Below are 21,336 nucleotides of genomic sequence, written 5' to 3' on the forward strand. Positions count from 1 at the left end.
GGGTTCACACTTAACTACCAGTATTTTTTCATGAACTGGTAAATGAAAATGTAAAGTAGAAGTCAACGACACATACGGAAGCACAGATGTACAATCTGAACTGTCTGTGAAGGAAACTAACTCTGTAGACCACAGCTGAAGTCCCATTTTTACAGAATTTATCATTGTTGTCACTCTCAGCTCAAGACTGAGAAAAGAATAGTACAGTTGTTACGTTATCTACAATGAATACAGATTTGAATGAACTGAAAGATCTGTGGCAGAGCTCAAGAATAGCAGTATAAGAATTACTGAAGATAAATATAGCAGGAATTGCTACTTTAGGACAATTTTCATTAATGCCTTACATCAGCCCTTCCCAAATGCAGAGATACAGAGGTGAAAGTATGTAGTTGCTTCACAGCAACTGAACCGCAGGTGGAATACACAGCCAGAGGCAGCAGGCTGGGTGCCGCCACTCCTTTTGGCAGCAGCCTGCAGTTAAATCAGATTAAGGTGATTAAGGAGCCAGTCCCTGAGTTGGTTCTGTGTCTGCAGATTCTTGAGTCACATTAGTGCGGAGCTGCGCCCCTGCTCCTGGGAGAAGGCTCGCTTGTTCACTTGGGCATGTTAGACACCTCAGGAACTGCTGTGTTCATCTAACATTTAAGAATTTGGGGTACTGATGGAGGCATGCATATATACATCGGTTAAAATCCTATCAGTCATCCGTAAGTAAACAAAACCTGTTCTATAGAGTTAATATGGTTTAATCGTAGTCCCAAGACAACCTGGGAAGAATGAACTTCAAACAATCTAGTGGCAGGCTTATTACATGACATTACTGATGCAGCAGTGCACTTAAATTGGCAGACAGCAGGACCTAAACTCAAAACATGCAGCATTAAGGAGACGCATGGCAGTTACCATGCAGACGCCGCTTCCCCAGCCTAGTAAAACACCCTTCTGCGACAATACATTATCTCCAAAGAAGCCCCCATAAGAGAAAAACCTAAACTGCCAGCTTTCAGCTTGACAACTCTGAAGGTCTTCCTCAGTCACCTGTATGAATCATTTGTACTGTAGCTATAACTAAAGTTGCTATTTCTGTCTCAATTCAGATGTGTATTTTGTACAATTTGAAAAGCACACAGAGCCTCGCTATACCATTCTGTTGATTGTACAGTGCTTATTATCACAGCTGCTAAATGCCTGTTATAAATGCATTACATGAACAATTACACTTTCCATAATGGTGACTGCATCATACAGACAGTTTGTCAAAGTTACATTTTTGATGCAGATAAAGAAATAGCACATCATGAGAGCCTGCCAATGCCAAGCCTACAAACCGGCTAAAACATTAAAAATGCCGAACTTTGAATTTCGGAGAACACACAAAAGCTATGCCATGTATTTTAAAAGAACCATTATGTACTATGCAGTGTTTGCTGTATCGGGACATTTTATGAAGTACTACAGTTAGAGATGCAAGAAGTTCTCCTAAAACTTTTTTTCATTCCACAGTTTGTGCCAGTTTGTTTCCTATTACAGAACATACTCTGCTCAGTGTGGTCTTCAAGCACACAACGTATTTGTCTTAGTTTTGTTTCTGAGTGTAATGTTCTTTTTGTTTGGGTTTTTTTTCTTTCTACGCGATTCTTAAATTATTAGCCAGACTTAAAAAAATTCTTTTACTTTTCTCCCTCACCACAGAGACACTATCTTTTCTTTTGTGGTGGTGGTGGGCTTATTTATTTATTTTTCATAGGAGGTCAGCAAAGACACTGTTGCAAAAAAGGTCTTCCTCTGCTTCCACCCATCGCAGCCTCATTCACCTGTTCATCCAAAGAAGCCAAGTTCCTCTACCTTCTCAGTGATGTATTTCTATTAACGTGCCACCATAAGCACCTAAGACATTATGCCCTTTGCTATCTCTATCCTGGAGAGCAAACAACAGCTGCTTAAGACACCCAGATCCTAAGTTTGATGGAGCACTGCCATTTGAAAGAACTAAAGACACAAGACTGTTTCACTTCTTCTGAGCCTCTTCCCTTCAGGGGAGGGAAACTGCTACTTCACTGTCTTTGTTCCTTTTCCTCTGCTGACATTCCCTTCCCCCCAATATTATTTTTCTAATCCTACTTGCCCACAGCAGACAGACGTCAAGATCTGGAAGTGAAACAGAAGCTCTGGTCTCCAATCACACATGCAACACCTCAGGTAAAAGAGCTGATGAATTACCAAAAAGAACACAGCACTACTTTCTTTGTTTGAATTAATACCCCTACACATTAATGCCAGCTACCCAACTTTGGAGGGGTATTTCATTTCAGCATGACTGTGTAAGCAAACAGGCAGATGCCAATAACTGATCATAATGCAAGAGACAGAAGAAAAAAAGTGATTTTGTTTTTTAAACCAAGAAACAACATATTGCATCTATGTATTTTATAAGAACTATGCCCAGAATAATATATATTCCTACTAGAAGCGCCAGCTTTTCTGTACATTCTGGAACAAAGACTGAGATTTTATTATTTCAGTGCCAAGAGCAGGATGAGCAGCATGTTAAACTTATTAGAACTACATTAACACACTTCAATTAATTTAAAAAACTTTCTATAGTCAAAATATGAATTCCATAAACCTTTATTAAAATCCCACTGTAGAGTTAGGAGAGTTGTTTGCACAAGAGAATGAGCAGTAAGACTAACATTCAAACTTTTTGAGCCAGAGATTTCCCCTGAAGCAGAGTGCGGCCAAAGCAAAGACAGAAAACAAAAGCAAAACTAGACAACAATTCAGCTTACAATCTCCAGCAATATTCTACATCCCTACATGATGGGGTTTTTTTTGTATTTTTTTTCCTGCCAGTGCGAAGTCTTTCAGGGTAAGAAAAAAATTAGTTCTATAGTTTCCAGAAAAAAACCTCTTATGATGAAGGGAATGGTACCATCTAGTCTACTCTTCATACTGTAAAATTATGTTTTGTTATACTTTTGTTAGAAATGGGTTATCAGTACAGCATACTTCAAAGCCAGCAACAAATCAGAAAAACGCATCAGTCAAAACAGTCCGAAAAGTAAAAACAAAAACCAGAATAAGAGCTCAAAAACAGAAAGAGAATTTTTAAAAAAAAAATCATAATTGGGGAAGTTACTATAGCATGGTCTAAACCTTAAAATCTACACTTTTCAGAAAACTTTTGGCTTGGCTTTCAAGCCCTTCTTATGAAGTGCCAAATATCCTTATCAAACTTTTATTTTAAAACATCATTTAATTAGCCTTCACAAACCACACACCATGGACAAGCAAGTCCTGGGAATCTAAACCAGTTCTCTTATTTATACAACACTATCAGTCTATTAGTTGGACAGAAGCTTCTATTTATTCGCAATTAATTCCTGCTAAAGCTGAAGGGACTTAAAACCTTTGTCCTTCAAAAAGTTCTTTTGCCACTCTCAGTATTAAAAAAAAATATGGCAAGGATGTCCAATGGCTTGATACCTCTGCTGCAGATTTCTCTTATCAGTTAATACTTCCATCAAACACAACAATTCTTCGCTCAGGCAAACTACGGGCTACAAAGCACTGTATGAGGTCTCTGAGTTACTATTCACACCTCTAAAAAGTACTATCACTGAGCATTGATATTTCTACAAGAAACCTTTGCTGCTAAAACAATCACCCAACATTTTTCCTACAGGATTCTTACTTCTCATTTAAGTTGCCAACAATAAAAATCGACCATGTTTCTTAAACATCTCCGTCTGCCGCCCTATAATTCTTACTACGAAAACATACGTGTAATGATTAATAATCAACCCTCCCCACAAGGATACTTAGAAGCCACTTGGTTAAATGACCTTAGGCCAAAGGCTAAGCAACCTTTTACCACCATCTTTAAAACATTTTTAGGTGTTTGAAAGATAACATCAGAATCTGATTCTGTTTTGCAGGTTATGTATTGCATGATTTCAACAAGTTGCCTTCAAGTGCCAACAACATAAAGATCACGCTTACTTTAAACGAGAAGTTAACATTTCAGCTGGCATAGCTGAATGATTGAAACTGTTCAGCCTGTTGCGCAGAGAAGCCTGAAAGAAGAGCGTGTGTTTTATACTGGAGCGTGACACAGTGAATTCTGGATATTAAATTATCGTTGATATCTGATCAGCTACATTAGACGACGGCCCGAGAAACACTGTGGGCTGGCCTCGCCATGCTGCACGGTTGCGTTAAACCACTGCCAACTCTCAGGGATGAGATTAGGGCATACCAGTAATACCGCGGGCATCGTTACATAAAATAACGTCCAGGCTGTGGGCCCTCAGGACAGAGGGGAAATAAAGTTCAGGCTTCGGTCCTTGGCGACCCGCGGGGCCTTCGGCAAGCTGCCCCCGCCTCAACGCCTGCATGAACTTAATCCAGACGCGGAGAGGTGTCGAAGACCCGTCTGGGGAGAGGCTGAAAGCCAGAGACACACCCAGAGGCAGCTCCTGAGGCGGCCCGAGAAAGTTGTCGGTATTTTGTAAGTCGAGTCTGTGGGAACCGTCTGGCAGCAGGAGGCGGGAACGCGTCCCGTCCTCCCCGCGGAGAGGGGGAACGGGACCGCCCGTGCACGGGCACCGCCCGCCCCCCCCGGGCAGCGCACCGGCTGCCGGCCGGTTCGGGCCGCGCCTGCGGACCCCGATGGCCCGACCCCCAGAAGCGAGAGACGCCCTGAGGCAAAGCGCTCCGGAGGGACGGGGCCGCGGGCACCCTCCGCAGCCAGCGGCAGCGCTCCGGCCCCCGTCCCTCCCGCGGGCAGCGGCAGGGCAGCTCTCGCCCGCCCTGGGCGGCCCCGGCCCATACCGCGCCCCCGCCCCTGACCCACTAACACACCTCCTAGCCAACATGGCCGCCCCGCCAGCAAGCGCGGAGCGCAGCCTAGCGCGGCCACCACCTCCCCGCCCGCCCAATGGCTCGCTCCTCAGCCACGCGCGCTCCCATTCGCCGCCGCCCACGCCACTCACCCGCCCAGCGGTCCTTTCAAGCTAGGGTGAGACGACATGTAAACAAACCCCCTTCCGCCGCTCCAGAGGGGACCGGCCGCGGCCCCGGGCCCCCCGGGCCGCCCCGAGCGCAGCCAAGCCGTGCCCGCCCGCCTGTGGGGCACTGGGGGCCCGCGCCGGCCTCTTTCCCCCCCAGCCCCGACGTAGCGGGAAGGGCGCGGAGGGCTCCCCTGCCCCGCGGGAGGCAGCCGCCGCCCTGCGGCCCCCGCGAGGGCTGGAGGCGGCCGGCGCGGCCTGCCGCGGAGCGCACCCCCCGCTGCCCGGGAAAAGCCCCTTCCCAAGCAGACGGGGCTGCCGCTCACCCTTCGCCGGTGAATCTCCATGCCCCCCCGCCCCAGTCAGTTACATAAAACGCCGTGCCAGAGCGGGGAGAGTCCCTCCCACCTCCCTGCCCCGCCACTCGGAGACCGTCCGCCGGCGCGGGACCCCTCTCCGCCTCCCCTGGCCGCGCAGCCCCCCCCTACGGACTGGAGCCGCCCCGCTGGAGAGCAGCACGCCCGAGGCGGAGAAACCCCACACACCCACGGGTCACCCCCCGGCCGTCCCGAGCATTCAAACAGGTCAAAAGCGAAGGAGGCGACTACGAGCCTGAAAAGCAACAGCGCGCAGGAACTGCCCAGCCCTTCTGCAGCCGACCCCCGGCGCGGCAGCCCCCGCGCCGCGTACCCGCGCAGCCCCTCCACCTCCCCCCGGACAACCCGCACGACCGGTCTCCCCCGGCAGGACGGCGCTTTCGCTTCCCTGGCGCTCGCTGCGAGACTCACTTTCCTTGTAAAGGCACGGGCCGCTCCTGACGGATGGAGGTTGGAAGGGACGCTGACAACTCGCTGCTAAGCCCGCGCTCCGTCCCCTGCGCGGCCTGACACGTCCCCCCGCAGCCCCTCTCACCGCGCCCTCGAGCCACGCCGGTGCTGCCCCCCCAGCCATCGGGCCCGAAACCTCAGCTCTGGGAGCCGGCGGCAGCCGGACACCCCCCGCGCACAGCTGCTCTCCCGCAGCACCGGCAGCCACACCCCCAGCGGAGCGAGGGGAGCGGAGGGGGCGGCGGGCTCCCGCCGCTCCGCGCCCCTCCTGTCCGCTGGGCACCATCCCCGTCCTCTTCTCCTCGGCGCCCGGGAGCCGGGCAGACACACCCCTTCCCGCGCCCCGCAGCCCCCTGCCCGGCGCGCACAGGCTAACACCGCCTCCTCCCCGCCGGGACGCCCTCCGCCCGCCACCGCCCCTCCAGCGGGGCGGCGGGCCGGCAGCCGCGGCCCCGCGGGCGGCCCCGGGGCGCCCCGCCGGCCCCCGTGCTGCCCTCCCGCCTCCCCGGGGCACAGCTGCCGGCCGGGGCCGCTGCCAGGCTCGGCCGCCGCCGCCCCCCGCGGCCCGCACTCACCGGGCGGCCGGGGCTCAGCAGGGGGCGCCGCCCCGCGCGCTCCGGCCCGGACCCTCCATGCGGCTTCGGGGTTTGTTTTGTTTATGTCCCTTCCTGACGGGTTCCCGGAAATCGCGTGACTCGCCCCCCTCACGTGGGGAGGGCGGGCGGGCGAGCGGGGGGAGGCCGGGCCAGCCAATTGCCGGCCGTCGCCCGGCCGGCCAATGGGGCGCCGCCTCGGCGGGACCTCCCCCGTCACGTGAGGGCGGAGAGGCGCGCGGGGGGTATTTAAGGAAGGGTGGTGGGTGCCCGCAGGCAGTCCGTGGAGGGGCGGCAGCGGCGGTGTGAGGTGCCGCCGTGACACGCTCCTGGTGGCGCGCTTGCAGCTTCATCCGCTCATCTGCAGCTTTGCATTTCTGCTGCTGTCTACACCTACACACACGGCCCCCCTCCACAGCGACAGGTGTATGGACTCCATCACTTAGGTCACAACTGGAGAAATTATTAAGGGGGGGGGGAAGACCCCCAGCCCTTCTTATCTTACTATGTGTAAAGAATTTTTTGCTATTGCATTTCACCCCTCTGTGGTAATAAAACTTCTTTCCACTGTACCTAAAGCCCCTCATGCCTTACAATACAAAGAAAAAACCATTTTTTTGCCCCAGAGACTTCATAACGTGATTCTAGAAACAAGGGACCAGCCACCCACCTCTGACAACTAAATTAAAGCCCTTCACATGAGTAAAATGCTTCCGTGATTTCCAGCAGAGGAAAAGCAAACTTCCATAAACTCTTCAGAACAATTTCCTGTGAGGGGCACAGATGCAGATACTCAAATTCCCTAAACAATACAGACAAAAGAAGTTAAAAGCATTTGAAATGACCCTGACCTAAACGCTTGCTCTACATGCTGCCAATGTTTATGACTTACAGTCTTCAGGACTTGACTATGGAGTCAGTTTCCTCAATCTTCATTTTTTACCTTCTCCCAAAATCCCAACACACATACGGAGATCAGACTCTTCCCCTGCAAACCCAGGCTTGCTCTCCATTTCAAGCATCAGCAAGCTGATTTGGCATTCTCTTCTGTTGTCACAAAAGCAAGAGGAAACTGTTTAAGGGCTTTGACACCTGCATTGTTTGTTAAACACCAGTGGCTGAATCTGTCTGCTCTCATTTCCTGCAGTCATGCAAAAAAAGAAATTATCTGAAGCAGTGTTAATTGCTGGCACACATGGAGCAGACCATTCCATAATCACGATGCAGACAGTAGGTCACACAACATTCAGCAGAACAGAAACAAAACATTATTTTTTCAACTTCTTCAATCATGCTACTACCCAGCATCTGTTTCAGAGAAAATATTAACTAGTCAGATAAAGGGAAATTTCTTTATCTGGAAGGCACCTAAATAAAAATTGAACTGTGGCTTGTTTGTCCAGGCTTTGCATAGCTCTTTATATTAAATTCACCAACAGTGAAACACGCCATGAGAACTCTGGTTTACTTCTCCTGTATCTTCTACAGTGAGTGATGGCATAGAACCCGAAATAGAAAGCTTGTTAAAGAAAGTGATAATACCAATATGCTAATACCACTGTTTGTCACTGGATTTTTTTTTTTTTATGTCTCACTTTAGGGTAAATATGACAGGCAGATCAATGTATTTAAAAAAAACCTGTTACATATTCAAAATCGTCAACAATGTGTTGAAGCATTTCTCCTCCCTTCCCCATATGATGTCAACATATATTATCCTCCACACACACTTCAAAAAAAACCAAAACAAGCAACAATGTAAGCTTTTATAAGGTCATTTGGTTTCCAATTTTCTTAGGAATTATATGCCACATACTATACAGCATTATGGTGTGCAGCTTCTCGCATGTTAAAATACAGCTCTCAGTAGTAGGTAACTTGAAAAAATTCCACTATTCCAGTCCCAACAGTCGCCATGCTTATTTGTAATAATGGACGCGTTCTTGTGTCTTTTGCAATTCACGCTGTCCAGTTTTCGGTTTCTGCAAGTTACAGCATTTTGTCTGGATCTCGGAATTTCCCATATAGTAATAAGCACTATCCCACTGAACAAGTTAACAGTGCTATCCAAAAGGAAAAAAAAAAAATGAACCGCTCTTTTACGGCCTTGTGCTTAACAATAAAACACAGTAAGGAATAATTGCAATTTATCTAGACATGATGTGAGGAGGTAAGAAAGTATACATGAAGACTCCTGTGCATGGAGAGGTATTTACATTCTTTGAAGCTATTCCTTCGCAAATGACTTACTAGGTTCATTCCCAACCCCACGGACTCAGCTGACATGGAGGAGCCTCAGCAATCTTTCCTCTCTGGCCTATGCTGGCATGTGCTTTATCAGGTCTGCAATTCCATGTGCAAGTGTCAAGTCAGTATAAAACAATTGCTATGTTTTCTGTTCAAATTGCTTGTTACTATGTTTCCTCCAAAAAGGCCAGGGAGTAAATCAATCTCCTATCAAAATTACTATTTACGTTTCATTCAAAGGAGTCATGTTATCCCTACTACTGAGTCCCCATGGGAAGTTCATGGAGAAGAGGCTCTCAAGCTAAGCATTCATTTCTTCCTGCAGACCTTTTCGCAATTTCAGACTGCAAACTTAGACCTATTTTAGAACTACCCAAGAGGTCTTGATACATGCAGCAAGCGTGCTCATCTCATCACACTATATGACTTTATTACAGTTTACCCACATCATCTAAGTTTCCTCAGCTCAACTCTGGCTAACTATTGTCTGATTAAACCCACAGAAAAGCACATCGTAACAGTTAAACATGGCACGAGAGCATTTTGTATAAAGCAGAGGATTAGTTTTATTTCCAGGCATGAGAAATGCAAGACCAAATTTCCCAAGAATACAACTAATTTTGAAAAATAAATGCCATCAACATGTGGCACCACTGTTTCTCCCTTCCTCATACAGTTTCATTGCACACATTTTTTTCAAGTGCAGTCAAACAGAACAGGGGTGAAGAGCACAGCAGACAACGTAAGACCTGTAAGATATATACAGTGTTCCTAGAGAGTGAGTAAAAGGAAGAGGAAAGCTGCCTCTATGACCCATAAAAAACTTTCATCACATCTGAACTTAACAGACAAAAATTTACAGTACCGAGGAGAAGTATAAATTGCATTAGGCACACTGTTAAACGGTATAGTAGGAAAAAATACAGGGCTTTGAACAAGCCATTTCAAGCACAATAGAAAGGTTAAGGCATTAATGCAGGCTTGGTATCCAACCAACTGTATTAAGGGCATCTTTGGGTCAGTGGAGTTTTTCATATGGAGGAAATCTCTTCTTTACCTGCAAAGCAAGAGGCAACTTAATTATTCCTTTCCATGGAGACAATTTACTAATTGAAGACCCAGTTGTTAACCACAATTATTTCCATTCCACAAATGCACTGAGAAATGGTCAAGAACTGTAGATAATTCATCTATACGGAACTTCAAGAATCATCTTTACTTTCTTGCTTTCTTAGCAGTTTCATTTCTGAAGTTACTGCAAGTAGTTTTAGTTACATTATAAGCTGGTAGAAGAACTATTTTACTTGAAAGTTTTCAATGCTGTAACAGCACCCAGTCATCAGGATGCTAGCCCTTTTTGCACTTGCGTGAAGAAAGTTCCTGGTCTGAGAACACAGACTGTAAATTGACAAATTTAAGGAGAAAAGGTGGCATTAGATCACATTGCTTAAAAGAAGCTACAGCCCATATTTACCACAGCTACAGAAGTTTGCATGTTCTTACATACTGTCATCCAAGCCATTAACTTGACTATATAGACAAGTCATCCGAATCATAATCATCACTTGAATTGGAGGGATACTGACCAAAAAGACAGACCAAACTTCTGTAATTTGGCATAGATCTATCAAGTCAGCATCTGTAGAAGCTCCTCACTAGAATGCAGTAGCCTTCTGTGTGCATTTTCAGCCTGCTCCATTGGTCAAATAAAATGGGTTTGCTTAAACTATCCTCATTTTTAAATAACATCTCTCCACTCTGGGAGTTCGTATTTCATTCTCTTTGCTTTAACTCTTTGCATTGTCTATACTAATCCATCCAAATCTCAACTGAAAGACAAATGGGAGTCAGAAAAAAGTATAGTACATGCACCTTGAGTGCTAGAAAAGCACATCTTAAAAGACAAAAATAACTAGTCAAACAAGAAAAGGTAGCTATATTTATGGGATGCCATGCAGTGTCAGAGAGATATATCCCAACTCTTTCAGATGGAATCTAATTCATAGCTCCTGTCTAGTGAGAAACTCAACAGGAGGCCCTGAGTGCAGAGGCACACAACAGCAAAAGACAGGACACTGCAGCCTGATCAAGGTAGCCACCTCGTTGCCACTCAGCTCACTCGACACTAGAAGAGTAATTCAAACAAGATGGTGGAGAATAGTATGTCCTGTAATAGCACATTTCTAGCAAGAAAGACCATAATATTTAACTATGGTATCTGAGGATTATTATGTGCTTTTACTTTTTTAAAGCAATCTTTTTCAAAGACAAGAACCTTCATTTTATTCCAAAATTAAGCCAATGAAATCAGATATATCAAAAGTTAAAACAAACTGCTTCATATAACACAACAGCATGTGCTATATAGTTCTCAAATTCTGCACTAGTAAGTTTAAAAATGACAGCTCCTCACCACATAAACTGCATAGTTCCCTCTCTTTCTTGGTACAAATTTACCTCCACTTCTCTGGAGAATCCTTTACTGAAAGGGAGGGGGAGAGCCCTGATTCTTTTAGCAGGTGCCCGAAGTTCAAGAGTTGTATCTCATCTCCAGTTTGTCCTTGCTGGTTGTAACACACAGACCATGTATCAGTCAGAAGGAAGCCCAATTTTTATATCCAAGGCATCCACTTGTCCAGATAACTACATTTCAATTTCAGATCCCAGGCAACTGAATGATCCTATGGGATTCAGGGATCTGTATGCCCATTACCAGAATACACCAGTCTCTGTTTTAGCTAACTAATTATGTGTTAACACATGGAGCAGTGAAAATGCACCTATGAAATGCAACTTGACTGGCTTAGCTAATTACAGCCCTCTACTTGAAGCAGGGCCAAGTCTACCTCTAGCTTCTGCTTGCTGCCTAAAAGAGAAGATGCAGACGTATACATGTGCTACAGTCTGACACCACCACAGTTCAGATGAAGCCTACTTTGAAGCAGTGAAGCTTTGCTTCAGGGTAAATGTTCAGGATGCTTTACAGATAGCATTTAACTGAGCTATAACATCATCTGTCTGCTACTATTGGACTTCTGTAAACAGAAGTTAAAGTAATAACAGCAAGGGAGTAGGCAGTTAAACCTAAAAGGATAAAAACCCACACAGGTAAAAAAACTAAGCGTGTCTAATTATTCAGTCACCAGCATAAAAACTGAAATCATGGGTACTTCCTTCCACAGCTATCCTTCATCCGAACTTTCAACTCCAGATGCTGCCATTCTAGAGAAACCCAAAGTCATCATGGTACTTTTAGTACAAGACTTTGTATTTTTGCTGGTCATGTTAGAAAGCATGCCCAAGAACTGCAACAACAGCATTCCAATAGCACTACCCAGATAGCAACACCAGGCTCATCTATGATTAAAGTTGCACACAGGCTATCATTAAAAAAAATAAAAACATGCATCTGTAAGCTCAGTGTTAGTGCTATACATTGACAGGAGATAAAGAACCATTCTAATTGCAGTTCTCACTCTGACTTCCCAGATGAATGAGGGCAACTGTACATTGCCTTAGAAATCAGGACAGGTCTTGGATGAAATGGTAGTAGGCTTGAAGAGAAGTTTAACAATTGTTAAAGATTAGGAAATCCACTTATGCTAGCTATTAAAAGACACCCTAGCCTGATTTTTTTTTTTTTGTAGGAAGAAGAAATGTACTGTTCTCCTTACAAACCCCTGCTTACTGAGCACAGCACCACATGACATGACAGCAGAGAAAAACAACTGTAGAAGAGTTCAGTCCAAGTTTTTCACAGTATCCAGTGAAGATTGACATCCAAAATATCTTTTTTTGCAGCCTATAGAAAGATAGATTTCTCCTGCAAAACAGCTAGCAATTCTGAACACACTGTTTACACTACTGTTCAGTTTCTCCTGAAGCTTTAACATACCAAATATATTAATAAATCTGATCATACTCACCTAGTCAATAAATTGCAGCAGAGGATAGACATCCTTAAGGCCAGTGAGATTTAAGATACCAGATTGTTTCATTGCTTAACTGCGGCCCAAAGAGAGGGTTGAGTTGAGCCAGAATCGCAATCAGCCAACTGCAAGACAACCCCCCAACCCAAAAGAAAGAACGTCAGCCAAATTACAAAGCTTATGATAATGGAAAGGCTTGTCCAAAGCACAAGTACTATCAGAGAAGAAAAGGCTATATTCAGGAAGGTCTAGTATCAAATAAAAATTTTACTCAAGCTCATACACAAAGAGCAGATACCAGCAATGAAGATCTGGTACAGAATCATTCCACAACTCAAACAATAAATTGTCCTGTTCAACTTAAAGCAACACAAAGCCACCTGACAGCATTTCTCTCATATTTTCTTTTGACAGGAAAGTGTTTTGAGACATATGAAACTCAGGTATTTGTGGGCTCAGAAGATAGGAACATAAGAGAGACAGACCTTTTCCCAGTGCCTTTGAAGCATCCTTTAAACAAAAACCTCTGAGAAACATACTCTCTCTCATTTGCTCTTCTTTTCAGTGTATGACAACCTACCCTTGTAGACATGGTATATTCTTCAGAGATTGAACAAAAGTCAATTTAAACCTGGCACAGAGGTCAAGAAACAGAGACCTGAAGCTAAAGGGGACAATGCTATAGGAACACACACACAAAAAATTAAAAAACCCACAACAACAAAACCAATATGACAACAAACCCCAGACCATCAGCAACAGCAGCCTTGTCGTCAGAGCAGTTCACAAACTAACACTGCAGAAGCCACAGCCAGAACTGAGAACAAGAGGAATGTAGTTTGTGGAAAATATCCAGGAAAGCTAAACAGAAATAAATATTCCACTGTTAAAAGATATATTTGCTTTGTAAATATTACAAGATTCAGAAAAAGCATTGGATGCTTCCATGGATTTAAATCTATGTTAAATACTAACTATATAAACACATTTAATGAACGCACTGGCTCATCTGTCTGCTATTTCTAGAATGCTTTGTAAGGAGGAGAAAAAGCAGAGCAGCTTTGTAATGGGAGCTGCCACAAATGTATCAGAGTGCTTAGGCAGTCATGGAAAATTCCACACAAACCTTGATGCTTTGACCAGCAAACGAAGTGCAGGTCGGCTGTAAAATAGCTAGAGCAGCCAGGGGCAAAAGATGTGGGCCAGACTTGAAGAAAACACATCAATCCTCTTTAAATTTACAAATATTTATTTTCAATGCCACTTTCCGTTTTGCACAAAGTAGGACTCTAATTAAAATGACGTGCTGAGCCTGCAGCAGTCTATCAGTCATGCAAGCCTTGAAATACGTAGCAGGCTCCACAAAGCAATTAAAACATCAGCAAGACACCACCAAGAAGAGCCAATAACCTTTAGGTTGACATGTTTCTACTTTGCTATCCAAAACGATGACAACAATGTATTTTGAAATCATGTTAATCATTATGTGAAATTTACTTAAGGGAAAAGCAAATTAGCTCTTAAAAATATCATGGAATTTATTTTGCAAGGGTTAATTTTCAGATACAGAAGACAGATAGAAGAGGTGCCAGAGCACTGTACCATCTGCCTTTAGCATCCTGAACTAACAGAAGTGGGAGGAGGATTGGAACACTAAAAGCCTGTTAAAGCACATTATTCGCTCTCTCACCGTACAGAAGGAAGGAACTCTATGCACAAATACCTCACCTCTCTATGCTTCCTAAGTTCAGACCCAGCATGGCTGTGAATTAAACGAGCTGGAAGCACATTCAAAATATTGACGTGTCCCAGCTGTATAACCATGCTTTAGGCAAGCACTGTGCAGTTTTCAAAAGCTATTTGTTGGGACCATGCTGGATACCCAAGCTCTGAGCCACAGTGGCATTACAGGTCAATAGTATATTTCTCCTCCCTGCTCTGCTAGGGCCAAATAATTTAAAGCAGCAGTTAGGAACTGAACTCTACGACTCCCTTGCATTCAAGGTAAGTCATGAAAAAGCTTTTCCCATGTTTTGCTTAAGTGATGCTGCTTTATACAATAATCTATCATGACAACGCAAAACAAGACACAGCATTCAAAGTAAAACAAAGCAAGCCTTTGTATCCAATGTGTAATGTTCTAGAGTTGCTAAAATCAGGTATGCCATTCGAGCCACCCACAGGTCCTTAAATTCTACCAGATACCACTTACAACAGTTAGTGTTAATTATCCAGCTCAGACAAGGAAATTAAAGTCCCTTATGTTCTTCCAGAAAGATTTTTTAAAAGGTCTTTCTACCATAACTGCCATCTGTCTATGCTGCATATTACAAATTAAGGTCCTGCTATCTCTGTTTAAATGTCAATTTGGGCAACCATATTTTAATCCTTTTAGAATCAGTAGCAAATAATACCATTTTTCAAGCACCCTGTCCTCTGTTAGGAGAATATCATGGTACTGCTTCAGGAACTGCTTTGTAAAGAGCAAAATAGATTTCGACTTTGACAGTACCTTACAACATGGCATAACCTATAATTTCTGCAGCAGTAACTCCTTATACTTTGCCTTATATTTTATTAGATTCCTGAGGTTCATGCGTTCAGGTTTTGTACCCAGCAGCCTTTTGAAGGAGAATACGAATTATGCACTTAGCCACGCAAAAATTTTCTATAGAACAACCAAATTAACACCACGTGACCAATATGGTTATTCAAGATGATCACTGTTAAATCTAAACACAGAAGAAACAGCTTTCAGTTGAAATGTGATTGATTTCAAATTTAGTTAGCACAAATTCAGTTTGATGCAAATCAATTTGTCAATCAAGTGGTGTTTAATGAAGACAGGAAATTGTTTTTTCCCTATTTTCAACTGGAAAGGTAACTCAAAGAGTATGAAAGTAGGTATAGCAGAGTTCTAAACTCTAAAAAGTAGGTAACAGCACCAGTCACCTACTAAGGACACACAAATACAGAAGACCATACCTGGGACAACACAACAAGTTATTTTAACCCTAACATATCCAATGAAGAATCCTCAGAAACCATTCTTTCAGGCTTTGAGACTAGTATGAAAAAAAAAAAATCTCTTTCTTCAGTCACCAAAATTAATGTCTGAAATTTTTTCAATGCCTCCCCCAAAAGAGGAAAAGGATATGGCAAGAAGAAACTTACATACGTTTGAATAAAACAGAGGAAAGAAAGGTTGGGACTAGATGATCTTTCGAGGTCCTTTCCAACCAGGGCTATTCTATGATTCTATACAGAATTCATGGGGGGAAAAAAAAAGAAAAAAAAAAAGAAAAAAGACTGTGTGATGAGGCAAGCTCTATCTTGGAACATGAGGAGAAAAATCTGCTTTTTGTTGTATTCTGGCAAGCTATGTAATTTATGTGGTTGGGTATAATTACTGATAGTTTAAAACATAGTTAGATTTTGCTACTTCTCTTTTTTCAAGGTGTAATTGGAGAAAACCAAAGGTAATACAGAAGACAAGTTAAAGCCCACAAGATTACAAAAGAACCCCCTCACTGGATGTGCAAGAACAGATTATAAATCACGTTAATGACACCAGATTTATAATAGGTCTGGTTTGGTACCAAAAAAAAATACACTAAACTTACAAATGAAATACCGCTGTACATTTGAAGAGTTTAAAACATTCAGTCAAAGTTAAGAAATTCTACAACAAATACATTCCACATCATAATCTAGAGGATTCTGCAGATGCCACGTGGCCTCGACTTCAAGGAAACTGTCCTTCTTCAAACAATAAAGAAAACAAACCCTAAGCTTTAAGGAATTTAGAAGAGGACATTGTTTCTGTTAAAATACAGAGTAGGAAGAACGTAACTGAGAACTTTAAACAAAAAAACTTTAAACAAAACCAAAACAAAACCCAAAACACCACGTACCCCCCCCCTGCCCCCAACTTACTGTAACCTAGTAAAAATTAGCATTGAGTTGCCCTTTCTTAGCCAAGCATTTGGGACCTACCACAAGACTGGGCTGCTACATACTTTACGTGCAGGCAAGGAGTCCTTCATAGCACTGAAATTCCCAAATTTCAATCCCAAATACAAGTTGCTGGCGCTACAAATCTCTTCTCAAGTTTCTACACCTGCTCAGCAAAACTTTAAATTAAAAAACTGTCCCAGGTACAAAACACAGAACCATGTTTGCTGTACTTTTACAATTATCCAGAAGAATGATTTCTTAAGACTTCACATGTCAAATACTCTGAATAAAAAAATAATAAATAGGCCTCACCTGTATAAAACCTGAATATTACATTATTAAACTAAATCAAACCTCCATAAGCCTGTGCCAACATGGAACCAAACAGGCCCCTCCCGGAACACACTGACACTGATAATACGGCTTTTAGCTGCCAGTTCTTAAGAATGAGTCTTGAGATGAGAAATGCATTTCTCTAAATATTCATGTTAAGCTCCTTAGAGTAGCATAAATAATGCCTAAATACTTCAGGAAAGTACAAATACTACTCAGGTTCAAGTGGAATTCTGAATAATGATTTTATTACAAGTTAACCCTAAAGATCTAACCAGGCTTTTACCAACTTACTCTCCATAACAAATTCTTTTAAAGTTATTTCTGCATAGCACTTTCTTTGACAAGATCAGTCTCTACAGTCTTAAAAAAAAAATAGGAGAGAAAACAATAAGCATGCTTTGTCTTGCGGACTCCAGCTACAGCTGGCTTACCTCTTGACAAAAACCAAACATGATATGAGGAGTACCTCAACAAGTAATTTTGTTATTTCTACTAATTCTCTTACAGAAGAGAGGCAGCCTCAAAGCATACTGTGCATTTAAACAGAAATGGTTAGTATATCCAAGCATCACAAGTCTGTCACAAAAATTGTCATATATAAACCCCCCCACATAAGTTCTCCCACCCACTGCTCTGCCAGATTTCGAGAATATATTCAACCGAACTAAGTAAAGCAAAACTCATCAGTAGGTTTAAATTAGTATAACCTTAGAAATAAATTTAAGGTATAAAGAATGAAAAAGGCAAAAAGTCATTGCTCTACTGTGAATCAGAAAAAAAAAATAATCAAGACTTGACAAACTGCCATTACACTTGTGAGCGAATAAGCCAGTAAACTGGAAAGGAGTAATAGCAAGTCAACGCAGGGCACTATTCAACAGTTATGTGTCAGAGGACAAGAGATATTCAGGTTTGTTTTAATTCAGTATCTTCCAATGGGAAAATGTTTTCTTCAGCACAGTGAAGGTCTTTAGTTCTAAGAATTCTAAAAGCTGTCAAAGAATACCATGTCTCTAAATCTCTGTGACACATTTGAAAAGCTTCTTCCTAAATGTTTTGATATTAAAAAAGGAAGTTCTGATCACATCAGTACTGTGCCTTGGTTAAGAGGCAAGACATTATTTATACTTACAACAGATAGCAGCAAACAGCACATGTCACCAGCATTGTGTTGATAACACTGCAAAAAGGAAGGAGAGAAACAGCTGATTAGGTGTCATGTTATGACTGACCACAAGATACATCGGAAAAAAAAAAAACCCAGCAAATGAGTTCAACTTTGATCATATGGAAGGTTACTCAACATGAGTGTTCTAACTTCTTCCAGCTGAGTAAGTTGCAGAGGCAGAGCTAAGACTCTGCAGAAGAACTGACACAGCTCTGGCAAACAGAGGTATGCAGCTGTATTTAACAAAAACCGCCCTGAAGAGGAGCAAAATCTTATGCAGTCAGTGTCCTTGCTCCATTTCACAGTCACTTCTACTAGCAAGTTAGTAAACTACTGAAGCTGGATGTTCTAATGCTAACGGTAAACAATAAATATTTTCTCCATTTGCAAAATTCTGCTCACAGAAATTTTCAGTATTGAAATATATCTTTTAGTTTTATATCATCAATGAGGGTTTTGCAAATTGAATACAAAATAAAATCTCAAAGCCACATGAAATTATCTGTAGGATAATATTTTCCTTTCTTGCTGAAAGAAAACTGTGTCAGAAACCACAGTTAAGCTGAAAAGAAGGAAGAACCAAGCAGCTCTTGAAATTGAAAATGGTAAAACTGCAGCTATACACACATAGGATTTTGAAATGGGAGGAAAGGAAATGAGCTTTTCTAACAGCAAGTGATCTGGGCAGCTCATGGAACTTAGTAGCAAATTGAAGGGTTTTTTTTTTCTTTTTAAATTATAAAAAGGGATTTCCCGCCATGTATTTCCCCCCCAAAACCAAGTAACAAAAACTCATGCTAGGTCAGTAACTTCCAACCCTTTTGTGACACAGGTAACATTCAATATCTTTCATCTATCAATACAGACCCACCTTGTCAACTTTCAAATGAATGCTACAAAGCTAATGTAGCCTGGATTAAGCTTTAGGAACCCCTCCTTTCCAGGGAGTCCCAGAGTCACTGTTTGTGAATTCTTAGGTCAGTTAAAGTTTGCATTAAGTTCTTTTGCTAGAAAAAGAACAATCCTATTCAGAAAAAGGCTTTGGGTAGAGTCCTTTCTATTTTTTTTTTTTGAAGAAGAAGATGAGAAGTTAACAGACTACACAATGTTACTATAGACATGCTATAGAATCAGAACACAGCAGTGCTCTATTCATATTTGTTAAACAATCACATTTTGGAATAATGACATAACATCTGTTGGTGACGCACATACTTTAAGAAAGACATATTTCCAAAGTATTTCTGAGGATAGGCAAGTTTTCAGGCACAAAACCCACTTCAGGTTGAAATTGAGGCAGTAAATATCAGAGCTAAATAGAACTTGAAGAGAATTCCTCCAAGTTTAGATAAAAAACTAAGAGAAAAGACAGTTGGTACCTGTGGAGTAGAGGGGATGTCAGAGAGAGGAAGAGAGATTAAGAAGTCATTATCTCCTAGGGAAAAGAGAAAGACAAAAACTTGTCTACTTTTTAATCTGAGCACCTACGATCACTGCAGGAAAAATGTCTCTGCTTAGATGCCCCACATACATCCTCAGGCCACCACAGCTACAGAGCCACCAGCATACATTTAAGCACAGAACAGATATCTACTACAGCAACTTTTTCAGTCTCATCCAGTGTGAAACTAGAGGATGGCGGAGTAAGTTAGAAGAGGTCAAGTAAAAAAAGAAAATGGAAGCTATTGCTCAAACACCCTCTAACTTAACAATAGACCTTCCTGCCACAGAACGCTGTGCATGCAGACGTTTACAGGGCTTGAGGGGAAAACTCAAAACCGTGACGGATTATTGAGGCACGGAGACAGCGCTCCTGGCTCCAGCCCCACGCTCAGGAAGCCTCACAGGCGTTTGCTCCGGCCTTCCGCCGCTGGCTGGATCTCGGCTGGCACAGGCGCCTGGGCCCGCCCGCCCTCCGCGCTGCGCCAGTACGGCGACGAGGAGCCCGCAGGGCTACTGCGGCAGGAGGCGGCGGCTCCGGGCCTGGCGGAGCGGCGAGCACGGCAGATACGGCGCTGCAGGGCGCCGCGGCGGCCACGGGGCCTTGACGGCGGGGGCAAGGGGAACTCGAGAGAGCCGGAGCCACCAGGCCGCTGCTGCCCGGCAGGCCCGCAAGGGCACGGCGCGCCTCCGCCAGGCCGCCGCCGCCGCCTCGGGGTACCGGGCCCACCTCCACCGAGGGCCTCCTCACATGCTCCATACCCCCACCCCAGGGGATGGGAGGGCGAGGGGAAGGGGCCCACCGCCCCCCTCAGAGAGGCCCCGGCCTCCCACCACCCCCCGGTCACTCACCCGCGGTTAGGCCCCTTGGGTACGAGCCACGGCAGGACGCCGCCGACCACCCCCCAGAAAACGCTCATGACGATGATGGGCACTGTCAGGCCACCGTACGCCATGGCCGGGCTGGCGGGGGAGGCGGCGGGGGGAAGCTGCTCGGTCCGACCCGGCGCGGCGCCTCCCCTCCCCTTCCTCACGGCCGGCCGCAGCGCCCCGCCCCGCCCCGCCCGCCAATCAGCGCCCGCTACGTCACCGGAGCCGGGCGGGCGGTGCCGCACCTGGCAGCGCGACGGGCGCGAGCGCTCGGCCCCGCCCCGCGCGCTCGGGAGTGCCGGCGGCGGGAGCCCGCGCGGCCGTAGGGCGGGTCGGGCCGCCCTCGGGCCGCCCTCGGGCCCGGGTCCTGGCCGGGCTGCCGGCTGAGGAAGAGAGGGGAGGAGAGACAAGCTTCCGGGGTGAAAGGGCAGGTTTTGAGCTCATCGGAGAGCTGGAAGGATGGGAAGGCTCCTGCGGGAGAGCGCGCCCTCGCCCCAGCTCAACAGCCAGAAAGCGCCCCGGGAAAGGGCAGACGCCAGCCCGAGCGACGACACTCCGAACCGACGTGGAAGCAGCCACCTCCGAAGGCCGCCTTCGAACGCAGCCTTCCTATTAATGCCGTGACTTCAACAGCCCAGTGTCACTTCCCTCCCTTCTCAGCATCCCCTTCTCAGAGTGCAGCACTGTTCAGGCAGGAGCTGAACTTCTTTCCCTCTGTATCAGCAATTAGAGGGCCACTCGCTGAGCCAGTAAATTCACTTAATTGCAGGGCTGTTTTCAACACGCTGCAGCAGCTCTCCATTATACATGTACAAAGCGCTAAAAACCTGATTTTCTCTTACAGAAAAGTTCATGCAAAACGGTGTTAGCAGCAGCAATGAGACTGTCTTCACTCCCACCCTTTTCAAACCAGACAGCTTTACCTCACCAGCACTGGTGAGGCAAACCCCGTCCTCA

The 21,336-nt window shown here is 44.6% G+C and overlaps 1 protein-coding gene across 2 annotated transcripts; it reads right to left on the minus strand.

Annotated features, from left to right (window-relative positions):
* Positions 1-8,115: 8,115 nt before the first annotated feature.
* On the minus strand, positions 8,116-20,504 carry ATP6V0E1 (ATPase H+ transporting V0 subunit e1). 2 transcript variants are annotated; one of them, XM_059825399.1, is made up of 4 exons: positions 20,362-20,504; positions 18,034-18,081; positions 12,606-12,733; positions 8,116-9,736 (listed from the first exon to the last, which is right to left on the minus strand). In XM_059825399.1, exons 1-3 carry the CDS (start codon positions 20,463-20,465, stop codon positions 12,640-12,642), a joined length of 246 nt encoding a protein of 81 aa, XP_059681382.1. In that variant the 5' UTR covers positions 20,466-20,504; the 3' UTR covers positions 8,116-9,736; positions 12,606-12,639. The 2 variants fall into 2 exon arrangements, with proteins under 2 accessions (XP_059681382.1, XP_059681383.1); XM_059825400.1 differs by lacking the exon at positions 8,116-9,736 and having other exon boundaries at positions 12,604-12,733.
* Positions 20,505-21,336: the final 832 nt, after the last annotated feature.

Source organism: Gavia stellata, chromosome 16 (assembly GCF_030936135.1).
Source record: "Gavia stellata isolate bGavSte3 chromosome 16, bGavSte3.hap2, whole genome shotgun sequence".
In the NCBI taxonomy this organism is placed as follows: domain Eukaryota; kingdom Metazoa; phylum Chordata; class Aves; order Gaviiformes; family Gaviidae; genus Gavia; species Gavia stellata.

What these genes read in the sequence shown, in the direction of transcription:
- ATP6V0E1 (XM_059825399.1), bottom strand. Translation starts at nt 20,465, where the DNA reads ATGGCGTACGGTGGCCTGACAGTGCCCATCATCGTCATGAGCGTTTTC. An exon ending in CCCAAGGGGCCTAACCGCGG is followed by an intron (nt 18,082 to 20,361) that starts GTGAGTGACCGG and finishes TCCTTTTTGCAG; the next exon opens with TGTTATCAACACAATGCTGG. An exon ending in GCTGTTTGCTGCTATCTGTT is followed by an intron (nt 12,734 to 18,033) that starts GTAAGTATAAAT and finishes GTTGTCTTGCAG; the next exon opens with TTGGCTGATTGCGATTCTGG.